At 37.4% G+C, this 23,820-nt stretch overlaps 1 protein-coding gene across 1 annotated transcript in view; it reads left to right on the top strand.

The window, feature by feature from the left end:
- The window catches only part of LOC150090948 (uncharacterized), a 385,861-nt gene that overhangs the window by 310,812 nt on the left and 51,229 nt on the right, over positions 1 to 23,820 (top strand). Inside the window, exons 16-17 of the mRNA XM_090378546.1 lie at positions 2,370 to 2,619; positions 19,161 to 19,303. Of these exons, the coding sequence (XP_090234672.1) occupies positions 2,370 to 2,619; positions 19,161 to 19,303 (393 nt within the window). The remainder of the gene's footprint in view (positions 1 to 2,369; positions 2,620 to 19,160; positions 19,304 to 23,820) is intronic.

Here is a 23,820-nt window from a genome sequence, read left to right as displayed (position 1 = left end):
ATGGGTTGATATTGATGACCATGCTCAGGTAGCTGATAAACTGAATGAGTATTTTGAATCTACATTCACCCTCATTGAATAACTCCTCATGTAGTGAGGAGTTATTCAATGAAGGAAGTGCCAGAAATTTATCAGACTCTAACTGGGAGCTAAGTGATTTTGTAATAACTGAGAGCAAAGTGGAGAAGAAATTTTTGAAGTTAAACATATAAAAAGACACCTGGGGTGGACAGATCTATCCAGTTATATTAAAGGAGGCAGCAAAGGAAGTAAGCATATAAAGCCATAATTATGAGAGATTCCTTGGACTCAGGAGAGGTCCCCATGGACTGGAGGTGTGCAAATGTATAACCAATTCACAAAGGTGGTTCAAAGGGTGACACAACTAACTATAGACCTGTTAGTTTAACTTGTGTTCTAGTGAAAATAATGGAATCACTGGTTAAAGAAGCATTGCAGGATCATCTAGACAAGACTGCAGTAATAGTTAAGACACAGCATGGGTTTGTTAAAGGGAGGTCTTGTCTAACCAATTTGATTGGATACTATGATGTTGTCACAAAGGAAATGAATGCAAAAATAATTTTGATATCGTATACTTGGATTTCAGTAAAGCTTTTGATACTGTTGCACATGGAAGACTGCTGTACAAATTGGAGGCAATGTTCACTGCTCTTCATGTATAATGTTATTAGTGGAGTTCCCCAGGGTTCAGTGTTGGGCCCATTGTTATTTTGTATATTTATCAATGATATTGATGAAGGTATATCAGGTTTAATGTCCAAATTTGCAGATGATACAAAGGTTGGCAGGGTTGTTAATAACAGTAAAGACAGTATGCTACTCCAACTGGATCTAAATAAGTTAGGCAAATGGGCTGAGAAGTACTGCATATAGGTAGCATTAACCAAAGAGAAACGTACCAACTCTGTGGTACTACATTAAGGGAAGTGGAAAATAAAAAAGACCTGGGGGATAATTGTGCAGTCAAATATGAAGTTCGCTGAGCAGTCCAGATGGGCTCCAGGGCTGGTCATGGAGTCTTGCCAGTGATATATAGGAATTTTGCTAACAGGGACAGGAAGGTGATTATCCAGTTATACAAGGCAATGGTTTGGCCACACCTAGAGTACTGTGTACAGGTCTGGAGGCCTCATTTTAGGAAGGATGTAGATTTGCTAGAACAAGTACAAAGAAGGGCAACAAGATTGGTAAGGGGAACAAAGGAGTGCTCTTACCAAAAAAGGCTTAAGTTCTGCAAATTCAGCACCTGCATGGTGATCTGATTGAGGTGTATAATTGAATGGATTGCGCAAGCTGAATGCTGATGGGATTCTTCCTCTTGCTCAGATTAAGAACCTGAGGGGGCACAGTTTCAGATTGAGGAAAGACAGTTGTAGAATAGACGTGCGGAAATTTGGCTTTAGCCAGCGGGTAGTTGATTGGTGGAACAGACTTCCATCTTTTGTTGTGGAAGTTGATAGCCTAAATAAATTTAAGGCTGGGCTGGACAGGCATTTGGAACCAATGTAGGGGTGAAATCGGAGGGGTTTTTTTTTTTTTTTTTGCTGATGCTGCATAAGCTTGCTTTCTTGCATCGTATGCCTCTGCTAATCCCTTAAACACAGTTCTCCATGTAATTCCCCATTCAGATGAAGAAAATTTAGAATCTGCTGCTCCTATGCTCATCATCAATAACACTCAGATTCCTTGACAAGGTCGCATAACTTTGTTAAGGATTACTCTTAACTCTCTCTCTCTCTCTCTCTCAGCATAAGCACATCATAGATATTGTTCCACTGCATAAAAAAAAAGGGTTGCTTTTTGCTCTTGGTGTTACCTTTCTTCTAAACAGCTATTGAGGCTGTAGAAATCTCAGATCCACCTTACCATGGAATACTGTTCACACGTCTTTTGTGGTTCCCCTAAACTTCTCTCAAGCTCCTGGACTTCTTTCAAAAGAAGGCAGTCAAGTTAATTAATGACTCTGCTCTTACAAAGTCTCCGCACACTCTCTTGCTCGTAGATGTGCTCAGTTTCTGATGTCACAACTTGTGAGCAGGCATTTTCTGTTAAACTCCAAACTTGTAGAACCAACTTTTCCTGCGTTTGGATTTTTTCATTAAAAAACAACTTCCAGAGTATACCTTTTAATAAAGCAGACAAGGTGTGATCCTGAATGTTAACTAAAAGATCTTGTATTAGTTTTATTACGACCAATATAAAACATACTTTATCCAGTATGGATAAAGTATATTTTATGTTGGCTGCTATAGCTGCTTCTGTATGTATTGGCTGTTTCTTATCTATTGTATTTTTTACAGAACTGTATTTCAAAAAGTATATACTTAATTTAATTCTCAATGTAGGATGAAGAAACCAAGGAATTACGAAAAAAGATTGAAGAACAGAAGAAACTTAGGGAGCAGATACTTAAACGAAAGGAAGAGCGTAGGCGACAGATGGCTGCACAAAGAATGCAAGAACTGAAGGAACGTTTAGCTGAACAGGAACAACAACCGCAGCAGCAGCAGCAGCAGCAACAACAACAGCCACAGCAGCAGCAGCAGCAACAACAACTTGCTGAAATTGGTGCTGGAGATGCTTCAACTCATCCTGGTGAGAAACAGATAGATGAAAAGATAATTTGACTTTCCTTTCGCTATTGTTGAAATATTTTAATTTAAAGTAGGATGTTAGGTTACAGAGTTTTCAGGAAGTCTGAGATAATGTCTTTGGTTCTGATTTGGTACTGGAAATTTGCCAGCTGGCTGTGAAATCTCTTATGGAGGTGTTTGCAAAATAAGTAATTATAAATTTTATTATTAAAATTAATTTTTGTACCTATAGCTCAGTACAAAAATAACCTTTTTTATATAATGTAGCACAAAGGCATGATTTATTTATTAATTATAATGGAAATGCTAACTATTTTGATAACTGACTCTTTAAACATTGGTAATAAACAATACAAAATTCATAAAATAATTACTGAAATATTTAATTTATCATGCTTGCAATGCATACATAAAATTAACAGCATTAAAGAGTAATCAGAACTTTTTGATGTCATGACCAGCACCGGCCACAAGCATGTTCAGCCGGTTCTGTTAAACAGGATCCTGCACACAAGTGGCCTAAATAATAATATCATCTATGTCTTTTCCACATTTCTATCAATGAGGCTACTGCCATCTAAATGTCTAGTTACCCACATTATCATCACTCCAAGAGCACTCGCACATTCTCATTTGTATGTTTTGTTTGATATTGAACATTTTAAAATGGTTTCCATAGAACAAAGAAAATTTTCATATAACGAATGGATTACGAGAAACAACTGGAAATGCGGCCTTGGGTGCCAAGCGTTTCTTGAGGCCAAGCGATTTTCTGTGCTAAATAGTATTGCGATTCCTATAGCGATTTTCCAAAGCGACTGAGTTTTTCCTTGTTTCATTTCATTCATAAGCCTTTCTGTTTATTTAGCTCTACTTTTAAAAGTATAGAAAGAGAGCCAGAAAAAGGAAAGTACCTTTTTCTTTATTGTATATACTAACCGTACTAACTCCTACGCTTGGCCACAAGCGGCACTGCTCCTGCCTCCCCGTGGCGGGGCCAGTAACCTGGGTGGAAAAGCTAATCCCCCAGGGCGAAAAGGAGCCGACATGGATAAAGAAAATTATCCAGCCTTAGAGCCTTCAAGCTCAAATACCATAGATTGGTATAACTCCGATGAAAGTAGTGCGCAACATAAGCGCTTAAAAAAACCAACTTTCCTGATTATCCATTCCTTAACTAGTCAACCAGTGAGCAAACTCTCTCCATTTATTATACAGAGATTTCTAGAAAATGCTGCTGGATCACCTAAAATGGTCAAAAGGTTACAGTCAGGGGATTTGCTTGTGGAAACTACGCAGTCGAAACATTCAGAATTGTTGTTAAAGATGACAACATTTGGTGGTACCCTGTTAAAATATCTCCCCACTCAACCCTAAATAGTTCCAAAGGTGTTATCTCTGAGTGGGATCTATTGAATGTAACAGAAGAGGAGCTTGTACAAGAACTTAAAGACCAAAAGGTCATACAAGCTAAGAGAATTTTGACTCGTAGAGATGGCAACCTCATTCCAACCCGCAGTGTAATTCTCACATTCAATACTCCAAACTTACCAAATACTGTAAAAGATGGTTATCTTAATTGCCATATCCGCCCATATATACCAAATCCAATACGGTGTTATAAGTGTCAGAAGTTTGGACACTCTCAGGCAACATGTTGAGGAAGCACAATATGCCCAAAATGTGGGTCCCAGGATCACACTCAAACAGACTGTACTGCTACATCTCCAGTTTGCCCTAACTGCAGGGAAGATCATCCTGCATATTCTAGAAATTGCGAGCTATGGAAAGTTGGAAAAAAAATACAGAAATTTAAAGTTGAAAATAAAGTGACTTATCAGGAAGCTAGACGACAAATACTGAAAGATACTCCTGCACGTACATATGCAGATGTTACAAAGAAATATCATTCAATTGCTACACAAACCAGTGACTCAGTTCCACCGAACATATCACTTGCTGAATGGGCTAGAGCTCAGCTTTCAGTTCCTCAGCCATCCTTGAAGCAACACAACAGAGACCAGACTTGTAATACCCCAATTTCCATCCCCACCACTAGTGGCATCAAGTCACAAAGTGAGACTGCAGTATTAATACAGATGACACTCACAAAGTGAGTGTCATCTGTATTAATACTGCAGAAATGGATACAGATGACAAAACTCAACAAGAACCTATATTAGAAATTCATGCCGAAGAAGACATGGACACTGGACGGCCTACCTTTCCTAAAAAAGATAAAATTAAAATAGATCGCAATAAGCCTACTGCCTCTAAAAGGCAACCGGATCATCCTACCACTAAAAATAAATAATGAAGTGCATTTTACAATGGAATTGTCGAGGACTATGTACTAATACAGATGAACTTTATGAACTAATCAGAGATTTCAATCCAGCAGGCATTTGTTTACAGGAAACATTTTTAACTCCACAAGTGACCCCCTCAATAAAGAAATATATTTTGTACAGGCGTGACAGGAATACAGCAACTGCAGCCCATGGAGGTGTAGCGGTTTTGGTATCCGTTACTAATCCGTCCAGACAAATCCCCTTAAAAACTAATTTAGAAGTTGTTGCTGTAAGAATAGAAATTGGAATATCTTTATCTCTTGTTTCTATTTATCTTCCACCAAACCAAACGTATACACTCCGTGACTTTGATGAGCTCCTTGCCCAGATACCACCTCCTTTTTGTTTGATGGGTGACTTTAATGGACACCACCCATTATGGGGAAGTCTCCATATGGATAAAAGAGGGCAGCTAATAGAAACATTACTGGACAAACAAAATTTAACTTTGCTGAACACCGGTGCACATACTCATGTTCATTTTCCCTCAGGAAATACTTCAGCCATAGATCTGTCTATCTGCTCCCCCGCTCTGTACCCAAGTATATATTGGGCGGTATTGGATAATCCCCATAATAGTGATCATCTTCCAATTACTTGTAAATTCCAAACTACCCTCACCACCTATCCGGAAACTCGCAGAAGATGGAAATTTACAAAGGCAAACTGGGAAAAATTTTCCTTAAGTTCAGTTTTAGATAAAAACTTCATTCTGAACCAGTCAATAGATGAAACTAATGACCATATTACTAAACGGATACTAGCAGCAGCTGACAAAGCCATTCCTCAGTCGTCGACTCATCCACGCAGGTGCAAAAACTGCTGGTGGAATGATGAATGTAATAAAGCAAAAAAAAGAAAAGAACAAAGCTTGGAATATTTTCCGCAAGCATCCCACTATTATTAACCTTATAAATTACAAGAAACTAAATGCTAAAGCACGGCAAATAAGAAGGAAAGCCAAAAAAGATTCTTGGATTCAGTTCGCTTCCACTATCACCAAAAACACCGATACTAGATTAATCTGGAGGAAAATCCAACATCTGAATGGCAAATATCCATTGTCATGCTCTCCAATATTGGTCTGTAATGGACAGGAACTGTCTTCCCCCAAAGACATTGCAAACGCTTTTGCTAAAGCCTTTGCAAAAATTTCAGCAGCAAATTCATGTGACATTTCATTCCAACAAATTAAAGTGGTAGCAGAAAGGTTTAAGTTAAATTTCAATACCAGTCGGTCTCTTCCATATAATCAGCCTTTTACTATATCCGAGTTAACGGATGCTCTTAATAGATCACCCAATAGTGCAGCTGGCCCAGATGGTATATTTTATATTATTCTAAAACACTTGAATGATACTGCTTTACAAATTCTTTTAATATTTTTTAACAGAATTTTTGAGGAAGATGTTTATCCGCGCTCTTGGAAACATTCACTTGTATTAGCCATCCCTAAACCAGGAAAAGACCTCTCTAATCTAGGTAATTATCGTCCGATTTCCTTAACTAGTTGTTTGAGGAAAACACTTGAGAAAATGGTTCTTAAGCGCCTCACCTGGTTTCTTGAGACACATAACATCTTGCATAAAAATCAGTATGGCTTTCGGCAAAATAGATCTGCGTTAGATGTGATAACCAAAGCAGAATCAAACATCAGAAACGCTTTTGTCAGAAATGACCACCTCGTTATGGTAAGTTTCGATTTAGAAAAGGCCTTTGATACAACATGATGTTTCGGTATTCTTCGGGATCTTTACACCTTGGTCTACGAGGCAGGCTTCCTTTGTGTATTCAGAGCTTTCTCCAGGGCAGAACCTTTCAGGTTAGTCATTTAAATGTTCTTTCTAGAATTCATATAAAGGAGGAGGGGGTCCCTCAAGGATCTATCTTGAGTCCTACATTATTTTTAATAAGAATAAACAATATCATCCATGATATTCCAAGCACAGTAGAATTATATCATTATGCAGATGACCTCATGATTTCGTGCCAAGGAAAAACTATGAATTCTATTGAGAGACAGCTTCAAATCTCAATTAACAAAATTAAGCTGTGGATGTCTCGCAATGGCTACCGCTTATCACCACAAAAATCTAACTGTATTCATATCTGTAAAAAACGTAAGATCCACGCTGAGCCTGAACTACATCTTAAAAATTTCACCATACCTCTTTCCAATAGTATCAGATTTCTTGGCCTAATCCTGGACAATAAATTAAACTTCTTACAACACATCACATATCTGAGAACCATTTGCTTGAAAAAATTATATATACTCCGAGTACTCTCTTCATTGACATGGGGTGCTGACTGATACACTCTGCTTCGGCTTTATTGGGTATTAATTCGATCTCGTTTGGATTACGGAGCTCTAATCTATGACTCTGCCAGGAAAAGTGCACTAACTCGGCTAGACACTATCCATCACAGTGCCCTAAGAACTGCTTTAGGAGCATTCAGAACATCCCCTGTACAGAGTCTATATATAGATGCACACGAACCTCCACTCCATCTTCGGAGGAAAATGTTGATCCTAAACTATGCAGCAAAAATACGGAGTCTTCCTTTTCATCCTATCTCGCCATACTTATTTGAGCCCCAATGGACCACATTTTATCAAAACAAACCTAACGAAAACAAGCCTATTGGGATAAGGTTGCTACAATTATCACAATGTTGGAATCTAGACATGGGTAATGTCTTCCAGGACATGAGCAGTCACAACCCTCCGTGGTCTGATTATACACCAGACTTTGACTTCTCATTCCAACAATGGGGGAAAAAGCAAGCAGCAGCCCTTACCATCAGGAAACTCCATGCTGCACATGTCGCAGAAAATTCTCGGTGTTTTCAAATATATACCGATGGCTCGAAAACAAGTACGACAGTGGGCGCTGCTGCAGTTTCTTCTATCTTTTCTACTTCTGTGTCCCTTCCAAAGGAATGCAGCGTCTATTCTGCTGAACTGTGGGTAATTAAAATAGCTCTGGATCACGTGACTAATCTGTCCAGGAAGCGAATTATGATCTACTCTGATTCTCTGAGCGCAATAAAATCGTTGAAAAATCCATCCAAACCAATCCACCCTGTCTTGAAGCAAATTAGATCACAGATTATTGCATTACAAGCTGTAAACCAATCAGTCAGTTTCTGTTGGATACCAGGCCATGTAGGCATCAAAGGAAATGAATACGCAGATCAAGCTGCTAAACATCCAATCATGTAAGATCTTCTAACTACCCAGTGCCATACACAGACTACAAATCAGTCATAAAAAACGTGTGTGAAGAGCAATGGTTGCAAGTCTGGCAGGCTCAGTACGGCAATAAACTGCTTCAATTTAAACAGGAACCTAAGTTGTGGCCCTCAAGCATGCGATCAAATAGGCAAGAGGAGGTGATCCTGGCTAGGACGCGTATTGGGCATACGTATCTAACCCATATTTATCTTCTCGAGGGGGAAGATCCGCCTATTTGTACATTTTGTCAGACTACACTTACGGTGAAACATATTCTAATAAAATTGCAATCATTATAATAATTATTAGCATTAGCATTTAGCATTAGTAGAGGCATATGATGCAAGAAAGCAAGCTTATTCAGCATCAGCCAAAAAAAAAAAAAAAAAACACACCACTCCCATTTCACCCCTCCGTTCGTTCGAAATACCTGTCCAGTTGAGCCTTAAATTTGTTTAGGCTATCAACTTCAACAACAAGTGACGGAAGTCGGTTCCACCAACCAACCAACCAACCACCCGCTTGCCAAAGGCAAATTTCCGCACATCTATCCGACATCCGTCCTTCCTCAATTTGAATTTATGCCCTCTGAGGTGATTATTTTGAGCAAGATGAAGAATCCCATTGGCATTGAGCATGCTCAAACCATTCAAAGCCTTATACACCTCTATCAGATCACCTCTCCGGTGCCTAGTCTCCAGACTCTGTAATTTGCAAAACTTAAGCCTTTCTTCGTAAGAGCAACCCTTTGTTCCATTCACTAATCTTGTTGCCCTTCTGTGTACCCGTTCCAGCAGCTGTACATCCTTCTTGAAATGAGGCCTCCAGACCTGTATACAGTACTCAAGATGTGGCCTAACCATAGCCTTATAAAAGGGAATCATCACCTCCTTATCCCTGCTAGAAAAATTCCTGTATATCATTGACAAGACACCATGAGCTACTCTTGCAGCTCGTCTGCACTGCTAAGAGAACTTCATGTCTGCCTGCACAATTACCCCCAGGTCCTTTTCATTCTCCACCACTGTCAGTGTAGTACCGCAGAGTTGATATGTTGCTCTGCGGTTACTCTTTCCCATATGTAGTACTTTACATTTGTCAATGTTAAACTTCATTTGCCACCTCTCAGCCCATCTGTTCAACCTTTCCAGATTCTGTTGCAGCAGCATAGCGTCAGTAGTGTCCTTAACAACCCTGCCAACCTTTGTATCATCTGCAAACTTGGACATTAAACTTGATATCCCATCATCAATATCATTCATAAACACCGAAAACAACAACGGACCCAACACTGAACCCTGAGGAACTCCACTAATAACTTTAGTCCACATTGAGCAGTGTCCATTGATTACCACTCTCTGTCTTCTGCCACCCAACCATCCCCTTATCCATAGCAGCAATTTGCCTCCAATGCCACACTGCTCCAATTTGTGCAGCAGTCTTCCATGTGCAACAGTATCAAAAGCCTTTCGAAGATCCAAATATATAATATCAAAGTTATTCCCTGCATCCAGTTCTTTTGTGACTACATCATAGTATCCAATCAAATTGGTCAGGCAAGACCTGCCCTTAACAAAACCATGCTGCGTCTGAGCTATAACTGAATTCTTGTCTAGATGATCCTGCAGTGCTTCTTTAACCAGTGCCTCCATTAATTTACCTGGAACAGAAGTTAAACTAACAGGTCTATAATTACTTGTGTCAGCCTTTGATCCTCCTTTGTGAATTGGGGTTACATTTGCACATCTCCAGTCTATGGGTACCTCCCCTGAGTCCAAAGAAGCTCTCATAATTATGGCTAGGGGTTTGCTTACTTCCTTTGCTGCCTCCTTTAATATAACTGGATAGATCCCATCCACCCCAGGTTCCTTTTTTATGTTTATCCTCAACAATCTCTCTTCCACTTTCCTCTCAGTTATTACAAAATCATCCAGCTCACTGCCAATGTTTACTTTACCTACATCATTCTCCTTCCTGAATAACTCCTCATGCATGAATGTAGATGCAAAATACTTGTTTAGATTGTTAGCCACCTAAGCAGGATCCTCAACTGTTGAACCATCAATATCCAGTGGACCAATCTGATTCATCCCTTTCCTTCTTGAGCTTAAATAGGTAAAGAACTCTTTTCTGTTTTTCTTTGCATCCTTTGCCAAGGATTTTTCGTAGTCTGCCTTTGCCTGCCTAATCTCCTTTGTGATTGGTTACAGACCAACTTATGTCTATCATAGGCTTCCCTGTCACCCATTAATTTGTATGTATCCCATGCATCTTTCTTCTCTGCCACATGTCTCATCAGTTCATCTGACAACCATTTAGGCCTAAACCTTGAACAATATTTCTTAGTTGGTATGTAAAGCCTGGTAGCCTCCAAGATTAGTTGCTTGAATGCTTCCCATTTTGAGTTTGCTGTTGGTAACATCATCAGTTGGTCCCACTGTATAGAATTTAAATACTGTCTCAGACCATCATAGTCGCCTTTACGAAAACAAAAACCATTCCCTTTACCTCTGATGGTAATTACCTCCTTGACTAAATCCCACTTCAACACACTGTGATCACTGCCACCTAGTGGTTCATTTATCTGCAGATTATTAATGCATGAAGAATCACTACTGATAATCAGATCAAGGGTATTGCTCCCTCTTGTTGCCTCACGAACATTCTGATGTAGAATACAATCATCCAATAAATCCACAAAAGCCTTGCTAGTGTGCGAGTGACCAATCCACAAATTACAGTCAATATCTGGGAAATTAAAATCCCCCATTATAAGACTCTCTCATTTACTGGCCCACTCTATTTCCCTGTACAATATCTTATTATACTCATCAGAGTCATTAGGCCTATAGCACACTCCTACTCTCAATTTTGATTTCCCTATGCTTATGTCACACCAAACTGACTCGACATTGCCCTGTCCATCGATGTCGACTGGCTTCACTTCCTTGGACTGTATGTGTTTCTTAACTAATAGCATAACCCCTCCTCCCCTCCTGTCCTGTCTATCGTTTCTATACACATTGTATTCCCCAAATTCCAATTCCGCATTCCTTATATCTGTGTGACACCACGTCTCTGATATCCCAACAATATATGCCTTTGATGTTTTGAGCAATACCTCAAATTCATCAAATTTATTTACCAAACTCCTAGCATTGGTGTACACGCAGGTATACATGCACCTGTTTCTATTCTTAGCTACCCTAACACAACCCGTGTGTTTACTTGTACTGCAATGACTCCCAGCAGTCTCTGAAATATCCTGCATCTTGTTTTTCGGGCTTCTGCTCATTTCAATAGAAGCAGTGCAAGAATCACTTCCACCTCTGCCAGTGGTTACTGTTAATCTATTAGTCCTTGTATCCCCCCCAACTAGCAGTTTTCCGACCCACCTAACACTGCCTCGACAGCATCAGCAAAAATTCTTGCACCCTTTCTATTTAAGTGTATCCCATCCCTGTAGAAGCAATCTCTCCTGTTAACAAGTACAGTCCAGGTTGAAAAAAATTCTACCCCTTGAGCCTTGCACAATCCCTTTAGGGCCGAATTGATCGACAAGGCTCTCATCATATACTCCCTCCTATCGTGTCTGGGCAGAATTGCAGACACTTTCAAATTCAACCCTAATTCACGGCTTTTTTTCAACAGTGACCTGTACTTGCTAAGTAATTCCGCTGGTCTCCTACTCTTAATATCATTAGTGCCAACGTGTACAACTATATCACCTTTTGTGCCCTTAAAAGATGATATCCGCTCTACAACGTCATCAACCTTTGCCCCTGGCAGACATACCCTGGTCCTATTCCACCTATCCTTTTTACAAAGCATGTTCCCCGTTTCCCTGACAATAGAGTCACTGACAATTTCCCTGACAATTTTCAAATCGCTTTCACATCTGCAAGAACCTTTGACATTACCACATCTGATTGGAGACAATGCAAATCTAGCTGAGTTCTTTTATTTCTTAAAACAGACGGGATTATTTTACAGATTTTAACTGGTAATGGCACTACCTAATAGAATCAGGCACAATATGGCCTTAGCAGCCCTTGTGCCATTAAACATCATATCAACCAACCACAACTGGAAATGCATTGTTTGCACCTCTGGCCATTGAGGCAATTAGTGCTGCTGCTAACTGAATTAAGAGTCAAAGGGATTACCATTCTGCAACTTGGTGGTATTGGTAAAACTTATCCAGCCGCCTGTCCCACATACCCAGAAGTCGTGCTAGTCATCTGATTGGTTAATGTTTACCAGTATTCAACACGGCAGGCAAATATTCATTTGAAATAAATACAGTACATAAAACTGCAGACTTACGTTAATTTTCTTATTATCTGGATCTCTGTTTCATGTTTATATTTCTCAGTTACAAAATATTTTGTTTATACTATATATTTCAATTTTTTTCTCAAAGTAAGTAATATTTATAATTAAAAATATAACAATGTAAAACTTATTTGTTAGCATATGCTTATAGCTTCAATTCGCTATACGATTTCAATTTTTTACCATTACTTATAAATATCATGAAACTTACCTCATAATCTGTATGGTTAAAATATGAAGAAGAAATTTTTTTCCCATTTTAATTTCTTTTTCCAGTGGGAAAAAATTCCTCTCTTTTACTGTGATTTAAAATTTAAAGTTTATTTCCAGAATTTCAGAATGATTTTGTTATTTTTATTTGTTGTTTTATATTATATGTCAGTATATTATGTTAGATATGTTGTAATTCTTTTCTTTTTTAATCCAAATATTTTGGGGGCAAATTTGATTTCGCTTTTGGCAGCACATAGGGTCGCAGCAGCCGTGTTTTGTAAAATATTAAAATCGTTATAAAGAATAACAAGTCGTTATTATTGTATTGTATCATTTACTAAAGTGATATTATAAATACTAAAATGTGTAATATTTTAGAATACTTTTTTTATTCCTTGCCACAATCGACTGTTCTTATGGTACACTGATAAATTTTAAGAAATTAATATATTTACAGACAAACAAAATTATGCAATAATAGCTTATAAATTAATTATTTTAAATTTAATTATTTCTTAGTTACTGTAAAATTTAAAAAAATTAAAAATTAAAAAATCGTTATTACAAAAACACCCCTTATAAGTTTTGCACAGGATCCCAAGGCCCACAAGTAATTTTTAAAAAGGGCCCCACAAATTTTGGGGCGAGCCAGCCCTGGTCATGACTTGCAGATGCTTACAAATTGTGATCATTTCCTTCATGTGATTTTTACCTTCATAAAGTGAAAAAATCTCCTCTATACAGAAAATTTTCTTGCAGCTGTATTATGCCATATATCAGTCTGTTATTTGATTTTTAGGAGCATTAGCAACGAAGGCCATATTGCTCCAGGGATATGTGGTGGTCATTCCCTGACCTTTCCACATCCTCCGTATTTGGTGGTCACGGGCTTGAACCCTGGTCTAATCAAGAAGTGTGTGCTACGCACTGCTACTCCTGCCCACCCACCTGGCTACGGAGGCGGCCATATATCAGTCAAAGAACAACATCCATGTTGGAATAGCTGCAGTTTTCCTGAACATCACGTTGGCTATCAATTGCCATATGAGTTCAGTATATTTTCTGTCAAACTAACAACAGTCTGGGTGGCTCTGAACTATGTTAAATATAATTTAAAATAATATAAATTTTTTAGATTTTTCAAGTGTACTCCTAGCCCTGTAAAACACCATGAATATTAGCCACCCACCCACCCAATTTTAAAGGAGATAACCATCTTCTTGAATACCCTAACTGAACTTAGGAGAAACACATATTTCTTTTGGGGCCCAAAATATATGTGACAGTTCCAGGAATTAATTAGCCAATGCTTTGAAATTGGGTTGTTTGACTACATGGTGACAAGGGGACAGGTCCACATAGACACGACTATAGAAAAATAATGTCTCAAACACTTAGTTTTCTGAAAATGTCTGCTATTATGACCTCTTACTAAGAAAACAAAGTTTTTGCTTCTAGTTTTATAAGTTTATCTCTCTCTCTGTAAACAAATAACCCAGACATACACCAATGAGCCAAAACATTATGACCACCTACCTAATATGATGTTGGGCTTCCACATGCAGCCAAAACAGCTCGTATCCGGTGAGGCATGAACACTATAAGAATTCTAAATGTGTCTTGCGGTATCTGGTACCAACATGTAACCAGCAGATCCTTTAACTCCTGTAAGGTCCATGGTTCAGACGCCGCAGATCGGAGTTGCTGTTCCAACACAAACCACAGATGCTTGATGGGATTGATGTCTGCGGAATTTGGAGGCCAGGGCAATAACTGGAAGTCTTCCTCATGTTCCGCAAACTAGTCTTGAACAATCAGGCCAGTGTGGCATGGCGCATTATCCTGCTGAAAGACAGCACTGCCAGAAGGGAAAATCGTTGCCATGAAAGGGTGTACCTAGTCAGCAATGATGTTTAGGTAGGTGGTAGATGTCAGAGTGCCCGGCACATGGATGACTGGACCCAGGGTATTCCAGCAGAACATCGCCCAAAACATGACACCGCCGCCACCAGCTTGTTTTTGTCCCATGGTGCAGCCAGGCGCCTTTGCTTCCCCAGGTGAACGACACACATGTACCTGGCTGTCCACATGGTGCAGCAGGAAATGTGATTCATCGGACCAAACAACCTTCTTCCAATCACTCAAGGTCCAGTTTCAATGCTCGCATGCCCATTGTAGGCCAGTGAACCGTGGTTAGCATGGGCACTCTTAGCAGCCCCATTTTCAGCAGAGTTCGATGTACTGTGTGCTGTGACACATTACTCCCATCACCATCATTCCAATTACCGGTGAGTTGCGCCACAGGTGTCCTTCTGTTGCCACATACCATTTGGGAGAGCCTTCACTCACCTCGAGCATCGATGCGCCATGGTCGTCCAACATCTCGCTGGCAGTTTGTGGATTTTCCCTCCTCGGACCACTTTCAGTACATACTAACCAAGGCTGACCATGAGCACCCCACCAGCCGTGCCATTTTGGATATGCTCTGACCCAGTCATCTGGCCATTACAATTTGGCCTTTGTCAAACTCGCCTTTCCCATCTGAAGAACAAGAGTAACACTGATTAACGGAGCTCAGTATCAGGTGTTTTTTATTCCATGTCCCGACCTGCTCATGCACTGTAGTTCACCTGCAGTTGCTTCAATTTGCATAACGACTTGCTGGTCACAATGTTTTGGCTCATTGGTGTACATATAACCATAATGCTAGTGTGCCAGCAAATCTTCAAAGAAATAAACAAATTAATTTAATGAAATTTAAATCTGAATATTTCTTATGATTGGACAGTGATATTATTTCAAAGTGTGAACATTAATCAAGTTCAACATTCCCTCTAATTTTTTTTACATCTGTGTTGACCTGGCACTGCTTGAGCAGAAAATTTTTACACAACCTGATGTCTGTGTAGAAAGTTTCTGTAATATACATAATAAGAATATTTACAGTGAAAATTGAAAAACTTCATATTTTGTATTTTATTTATTAATTGAATGGTACAATAAAAATCAGCACAACAAAGAAAATTATTTCACATTTTTAGAACTTTTTCTCGTCTGTCCTTATTAGAAATCCATTGACTATAAACACTCTCTAGATTAATTTTGCACCCAGATGAAAGATAAATCTTAATCATCATCAGATCATCCAAATGTTCAACTTCGTCTGTTTTTAGATTTTCATTTGATGGAATTCATGACATTGAATCCACGTTCACACTCAGCACTAGAAGCTTGAAATGTTCCACAAATGTCAACAGGAATTGACAGTTCTTCAAATTCTGTTTCTGAGCATGTAGTTCAACATATCAGAAAACAACTTAATTGAACCACTCAACTTTCTCAGAAACAACTAATTTCAAATCGCAGTACTGATGCAATATTATTGTGGCAAAGCTTTTGTTTATTGTAATGGTAGCTGAGTATTTTTTTCTTAGTTATTTAACATGCTCTTCTCAAATTTGGTTGCGTTTGCCAGAGCAATTGGGTCAAAAGCTTGCCATTCTCTTAACTCATCATCAGGAAATCTATTGTCCAAATTATTACACACATGTTTAATGAATAGAATAATAGGCATAGTATCGACATCAGAACTTATAGATGAAAGCAAATCTTTTACTTTATCACTCCAATAAACAGTATTGCCAAGATAATTTTTTGATTTTGCATACTGCAGTGCTTCAATTGTATTCAAACAACTTTTCTGAAGGAATTTACAGAGAGATGCCAGATCTTCTAAAACATCTACATGAATTCTCTGGTTGAGATGCCATTTTAAGTAATCTAACTTCCATTCTTCCCATATTTTTCCACTACCGAACTCGCCCACAACTTTCGTTTCCACACAAATGGTGCATACAGCATCTCAATATTTAAAAATATTGCCGATTGTTATTTTTGTTTTTGATGCAAAGATGGCAGTTCTGTTTCTACGAGCTGCAAAAGCTATTCTTTCTTAAATCTTGCACAAGCTTTGAATTATAATAATACTTATTATTATTATAATTATTATTTAGCAATACCAAACAAATTAATTATTAAGTGAAGAAACTTATAATTTTAGCAAAACAACTACTGTCATACAAATGGTTTTATAGAAACTAATTTTTACCTTGTATTAACAATTATTAATAAAAATTAGAATTTTGGGCGTATGGTGCACCTTACGCAGCCTCTACATTATTATCATCCAGTTTTGTATGCATTCCTTGCGACTGTTGACAGTGCTTCCAGCAGCATTTCAGTTACTGCTCGGCTGCACACCTTAGAGGGAACATTGATCAAGGTATAATTTTGGTTCATAGTTTTGGCCTGTTTTAAAACACGAAACCTGAAAAGCACTTCTGGAATCATTTCTTCTCTCTCTCTGCCTTTGTGGGTAGTGCAGATTGCCGTCCTCACCACACTGGGTGGAAAAGAGCTGAGTTTTGAGTCCCGTCAATGATGTGGGGAATTTTTATGGGCTTTTGTTCACAATGCGGCTGAGTTAAAGATGGTCTCAGGCGAGGGCAGCATGGTTTTTTCTCCCAAAAATGCAGATTTTTCATCCAGCAAAACAGAAAATTGAACTCGGAACACATGCAATTTACAGACAATATACATTGGACCAATATGGCCTTAGTCACTGATGCTACTAAAACCCTACAAGAACAACACCACCTCTCTCTCTCTCTCTCTCTCTCTCTCTCTCTCTCTCTCTCTCTCTCTCTCTCTCTCTCTCTCTCTTTATTTACAAGGAAAACTAATAACGTGCTGAAACCTTTAATCCTTTATGACATGCTCTCCACCAGTTTTTTATAAATGCCCTCTGGTATTTTCCACTGTTCAGCCTTCAAAGTAGTGACCAGGACAGCTCTGTTTTCTTGAGCAATCTCTCATCACACACCCAACATTCCAATTCATTCCAGAGGTTTTCCTTAGATTTGACATCATGATTTTGGGTCTGCCAGTTCAACTTTTCAATATTCATGTCCTCAAACCAGTCACAATATCTGCAGTATGGCATGGAGTGCTACCTGCTGATACAGGTATGGGCCTTCCCCAACATATCACAATGTAGGTATTGTCCAGGCATTAGATTGACCTCAGCATTCATGGTTTGTCCAAAAAACAGTAGTCCCAGACCATCATGCTGACTCCATCAAACTTTATTGTTGGCACGGTATAATCCGGTAGGCTTGAGCATTTGCCACACTCTGGCACAACTGTTAGGCTGTTAGACCATGTACTGTGACTTGTCATGCCGAAGCACAGCTTTCCGTTGGTATGTGGTCCAAGGACAGCAGGTCTTATGCCAAACTATCATCCCAATGTCTAGCATTAGCTGGGATCATTAGTAGCTTGTGAATGGCTGCACAACCATGGTAACCCATATCATGCAGTACCCTGCACACTATACTGGTATTGACACATGTCCTAGTCATCTCACTTAGGGCCTATGCATGCTGTGACAGTTTATTTGCATTTCAAGCGAATGAATGATTCTTTCCTGGGCTCTCCTGTCTCATTCCAACAGCTTTAGAAGTTTTCCAGGGCATTTCGTAACAGTTTCAATAGTGATGTGCCCTGAAAGTTGAAGCCAACCGGCTTCAGCTTTCAGGGCACATCACTAATCGTTTGGCTAGGCATCTTCAGTGCCATTGAAATGTGACATACAGATCAATTGCTTATGTGGCACCCTTATATTGCATTCACAATCATACCACTGTCCTCAAAGGCCTTTGAGCATATTCATAGTTGTCTGATATGTGGTGCTTGGGTAGGATGTGACCATCATTGGAGGGGTGTACAGATATTAATGAGCAGTGTATAGTAATATCTATTAAATATGTATTTTTGTTGTATGGTGTATTCTGGTCAAAAAAATTACTAAAATTTCGAAACAAAAATTTGTTTTTTAATATATATTCCAGTAAGATTATTAATGATATATTTTTTAAATAATAATATAATTAAAATATTGTGTAGTAAAGTAATAAATATGTATAAATAATGAGCAGAATACAAAAAATGTAATATGAACACTTGCTTATGAATGCATCCTGGGTTAGTTATAGTGGTTTCCATACAGATTGAAATTATTCTGTTGTGAAATCCATAAACAGAAAAATCCTAGCTAATCTAATGTTTAAAAGCATACTGTTGTGAACCAACCTGCTTATGTTGGTTCACACCTGTGTGGTTGCCCACAGTGTGTTTGTGCATGGGAGTTATACCCAGGATTACTAACAGTCCGACCATCATGAAGGTGCAAGCAGAGGATTTGGCTGTCACAGACCATCCAGACTTCGCCAAAATTGGATCCACAATTATTAATAAGAATTAATAACATAAAAAAGAGACAAAAGCTATTGCTCGTCTAACATTCACAAAATTTATTCACAAATTGTGTTTCTCTTCCTTTTACAGGCCCACCAATCAATGCAAAAACTAATGTAAAACAAAGAGTTGGATTAATCAATGCAGGACCACAAAGAATGAAGAAAAGGATATTTATGGTAAGAAGAAAAGCAGTTGGAGGTGGAGATAACCAAATATCAAATCAAAATAAGGTATGATTATTTAACATTTTAAGAAAGTAAACTGTATAAAATTAATACAAATAAGCTAAATGCTTAATTTCCTAATTAATAGATTTAAACTGAGAATGAGTGATTACACTGGCATACAATTCTTAGTTGCTGTTTCCAAATCTGTAATTGGTTTTGCTCTATAATATTAATATTTTGCACAAAATGAAATAATTTTGCATAAAATGAAAAATAAATGACCTATAGTAAAATATATATGCAAAAATAGTCACATTTGCACATTTTATTTTCATTTGCACAATATGAGAAGAAAATTATCTATAGTAAAATATACACACACAGGTAGTCTCCAGTTTATATCAACTGTGTGTGTTCTCTAAATGGTGACATTTATAGAAACAGGGCAAATCAGACATGTTTTTTCCATAGGTATTTATATAATTTATATGTTTTAAAGGGGGCAGATACGTTCCTGTAGTCTGATTTTAATTAAAGGAAGCTTAAATTAAATAGGATTCTCCCTACTTGTTTTAAGCTTCACTTAACTACTCATTAAAACCAAAAATTGAACAAATCAGTATTAAAACAGAAAGCAATAAAAATATATACAGTCGAACTTCCCTATAACAAATTCAATAAATCCAGCGAAAAAATTCGTTATAGAGAAATTTCGTTATACGGAGAATATCTTTTTTATTATAAATTGTTATCTAATTAGAAAATGAAAACGAATCTACATTTATTTTTAATGTATTTTATTTCAAAAACATACTTATTTAAATTACGTTTACACAATTTTCACCGGTAAGTATCACAAATTTAAAAAAATCTCTAATTTTCGTTTGCACAGTACAATTAAAAAATTGTCTGATTCTCAAAGAAAACCTCACATTTGTTCAGAGCATTAAAAACATTATCAGGAACATTTTCACAAAACTGTAGACCCATACGAACCGTTAATAATTTCTTCGCAAGTTGGCTTTTCTACGGGTTGTTCTGATGCGTCATCGTTAATTTCTTTGTGATCATGGTTGCGTTTAACACTGTTCAGCAGTATTTCATCTTCATTTGGATGTTCTGCTGTGATCTACATAACTATCCAGCGTTTTTTCATTTTCGATGTTTCCGGACGATTCTAATAATGTCCAAAAGTTTTTCAGTTGTGAAAGGGACAGTTCATCTTGTTTGTCCAGTCGTTGTTTGACTTCTGTATTCAATGGAAATCCCGCTTTCAAAAATCAATTTTGAATAGTGTATTCAGTGACATCATTTGTCCAAACTTTTGCCAGTTCAGAGATGCAATCTCTAAGGTTAATTGTAACCTCCAAGTTTCTATTTTCTGATAATGCATTGACAATCTTCATTATTATTCTCTTTCGATAATGAAATTTAAAATTTTATTTTTAATAATGCCTTGGTCCATTGGCTGGAGTTTTGACGTCACGTTTGGTAGTGAAAACAACTTCGCACTTTTAAGTTTGGCAGAAATACTGGCAGGATGTGCTGGACAGCTGTCAGTTACCAACACGATTTTCCTTTTTTTTTTTTTTTTGTTATACGCTTGTCTAGTTTTAATATCCATTCATCAAAAATATCACTTGTCATCCATTTATTAAAAGGTGTAGTCAACTTCCAAAGATTTGTGCTTCTAAAACATCTTGGGTTTTTTGATATTCCGATGACTAAAAGACTTAATTTTTCACTTCCTGTCATATTTGCCACAACTAGCACAGTGATTCTTTCTTTGCTTTGTTTTCCGCCAAAGCATTTATCATTCTTAAAAGCACTGTTCTATTCGGTAAACATTTAAAGAATAAACCCATTTCATCAGCAATAAAAACATCTTTACGCTCATATTCTTCCAAAATCTTCTTTAAGGTATTGTTCCTCCAACTGTTGCAATCTTCTTCGCTTACATTAACACTTTCTCCACAGATAACCTTTTCCACAATTCTGTGGTGCTTTTTAAATTTATCTAGCCACCCAGTGCTCACATTAAATTCTGTATGTCCAAAGGACCGTGCAAATTTCAGAGCTTGTTGCTTAATTATTAGGCCCAATATTGGGATATTCTTTTCACGTATCATTTGCACCCATTTTAGAAAAGCTTTATCAACATCCTCGTATATACACAACTTAATTCGCTTCTTGTCTGCTCCTCCTTCAGTTGCATTTAAAATTGATTCTCGATTTTTTTAAAATCGTAGATAAACTGCTTGCAGATATGCCATATTTCTCTGCAACGTCTTTTTTCTTAAAACCCTGGTCAATATCATAACAATCTTTGCTTTATCATTAATACTTAAACACTTTCTCTTCGACATTGTTTTCACATTTGTAAAAATTACTGGACTGCAGCTCTTGCCGATACATACATTGCAAACTTCGCTGCACTGGCCAGGTACTGCCTACTCAATGACGTTCGCTTGCCAATTCAACAGTATCACTCCCTTTGAAGAAATATATGACTTTGTAAATTTCTTTTATTCTGCTTTCATTCATATATACAAGAAAGAAAATTTATGATTAATGTTTGCTGTATGTTACTTTTCAAAGAAAAAAAAAAAAAAATACAAGAGCATATAGACTGTGATTGATGACGAACAAAATTTAAAAAAAAAAAAAAAAAAAAATCATGAAACCATCTACTGGGAGTCCAGTTAGACGAGAACGGACATATCATATAATGATTGACATTAAGGTCACATGGTACAATTGAAGTGAGAAGCGAATGTCACTCAGTAGGCGTTACTAAAAACCGACTATGGTAGCATTCTATGTATTGCTGCCACAGCATGCTAAAGGTTTACCGCAGCGAATTTCGTTTTCCCCTGAGCCAACATCAATTTACAAATCTACCTTATTTACTGTAAAGTTTACGACCACTTTTAAGAAAACCCATTTGGTTTAATAACTGTAACAAAAATGTAACAAAGACCCTCCTATGGGCGTCAGTGGCCACAAGTGTTCACTAAAAGGATGATTATTTAATTCCAGATGCTAATGCGCAATTTCGGAAGGAAGGAGGCAGTATATTTGAGCGGCTGTTTAGCAGTAAATACTTGAAAATCTTCAAAAATGCTTTTACTAATTTTTTTTAAAATTCGTTATAGAGAGACTAACACTTCGTTATATGGGGTTAATTTTACATGTAATTTCGTTTCAAGGTGCAATGTTTCGCGAAAAAATTCATAATATAGAGAAATACATTAAACTTTATTTTTTATATACCATTTTAGTAACACTACCAAATTATCACATTTACAGAAGCCAAGGGTAGAATTCTTAATTGAATTTTGCTTCTACTTCCCTTGATACACTTCATTATAGCAGCACAAAAGATTACTTAATCCTGGACTAAACTTGCTACTCCATTCCATTTTGGGTCATTTTTCAGTGAGAATCACCATCAATTTCCCAAACAGACAGAAAGCTTCAACAATACTTTTTCTTGTGAGTTATTTTACTTGCAATGCTGGTTGCATTTTCACTCCCTTCTGCACTGTCAGTCTTTTGTTGCTCCAGCTCAGTCAGATCCTTGTTAATCATCCCAGCATTGTCCAATACCAATTCATATAGCTCAATTTCTTTGAAGCCAGTAAGTTCCACAATCAGTGATTGAATTTTGGGGACATCGGAAAATTCCTTATACCACGAATACATTCTGGCCATATTCCACCACACACACACACACACACACGCGCGCGCGTGCGCACACTCACACACGCACTCCATTTGTTGTAATCCAGTTTATCAGTTGCAACAGAGATAGTATTTGTTGGCATGAAAATGACTTGTGCATTGTCATCCATGTCTTCATTGTTATTAATGGTAGGGGCATGCATGCTGTAAAAAACAAAGTCCTGTTATTGAAATTCTTTTGAGTTCCTTCTTGATGAAGGGAATGAAGAATCAAAAGTTTTTAAATTAAAAATTTTAAAATTGTGTTATATTTAAACAATGTAATTTGAAATAAATTGGAGAATACCCATATTTCAAACATTAAGTAGACAATTTCCAGTAAAGAGTATTAAGAACAAATAGTAATATACACGAATAACAGTCATCTCACTAAATTGATAATTTAATGGTTCAATCACTTTTTTAATAAGGAAGAATTTGTGTTTTTTTTTTAAACTCTTCTGATTATCATATGAAACCTTTTCATATACTGAACAGTATTCTGCCACCATTACCACATTACATTTACCCTGGTTTCTTTTTCCTATAATCTTGATGTCTTTGTGACTTCTTTATTCTTACTCTTCATACCAAAGGTATGAAAAATAAAGTGACTTTGTAAAAAATTAACATTTGCACTCAGTTTGCAACTTGCTTCTTTTTAAACTAATAAGCATGTTGTTGACATTCTTCTCGTAACGTGTTGATTTGTAAATGCATAAAAATCTCTCTGTACTCTTGAGTGGTAATGAAACCCACTTTTTTTTTTAGATACAAGATGTAGCTATTAAATAACGAGACTGCACACTCAGCCACTACACACCAAGTGCCACCTGTGAAACAAAAGCACAGCGGTT

Source organism: Mastigoproctus giganteus, chromosome 1 (genome assembly GCF_048544385.1).
Source record: "Mastigoproctus giganteus isolate SK-2022 chromosome 1, ASM4854438v1, whole genome shotgun sequence".
In the NCBI taxonomy this organism is placed as follows: domain Eukaryota; kingdom Metazoa; phylum Arthropoda; class Arachnida; order Uropygi; family Thelyphonidae; genus Mastigoproctus; species Mastigoproctus giganteus.
The sequence above is the reverse complement of the archived record's forward strand: the minus strand, read 5'-3'. Positions and strand labels throughout refer to the sequence as shown.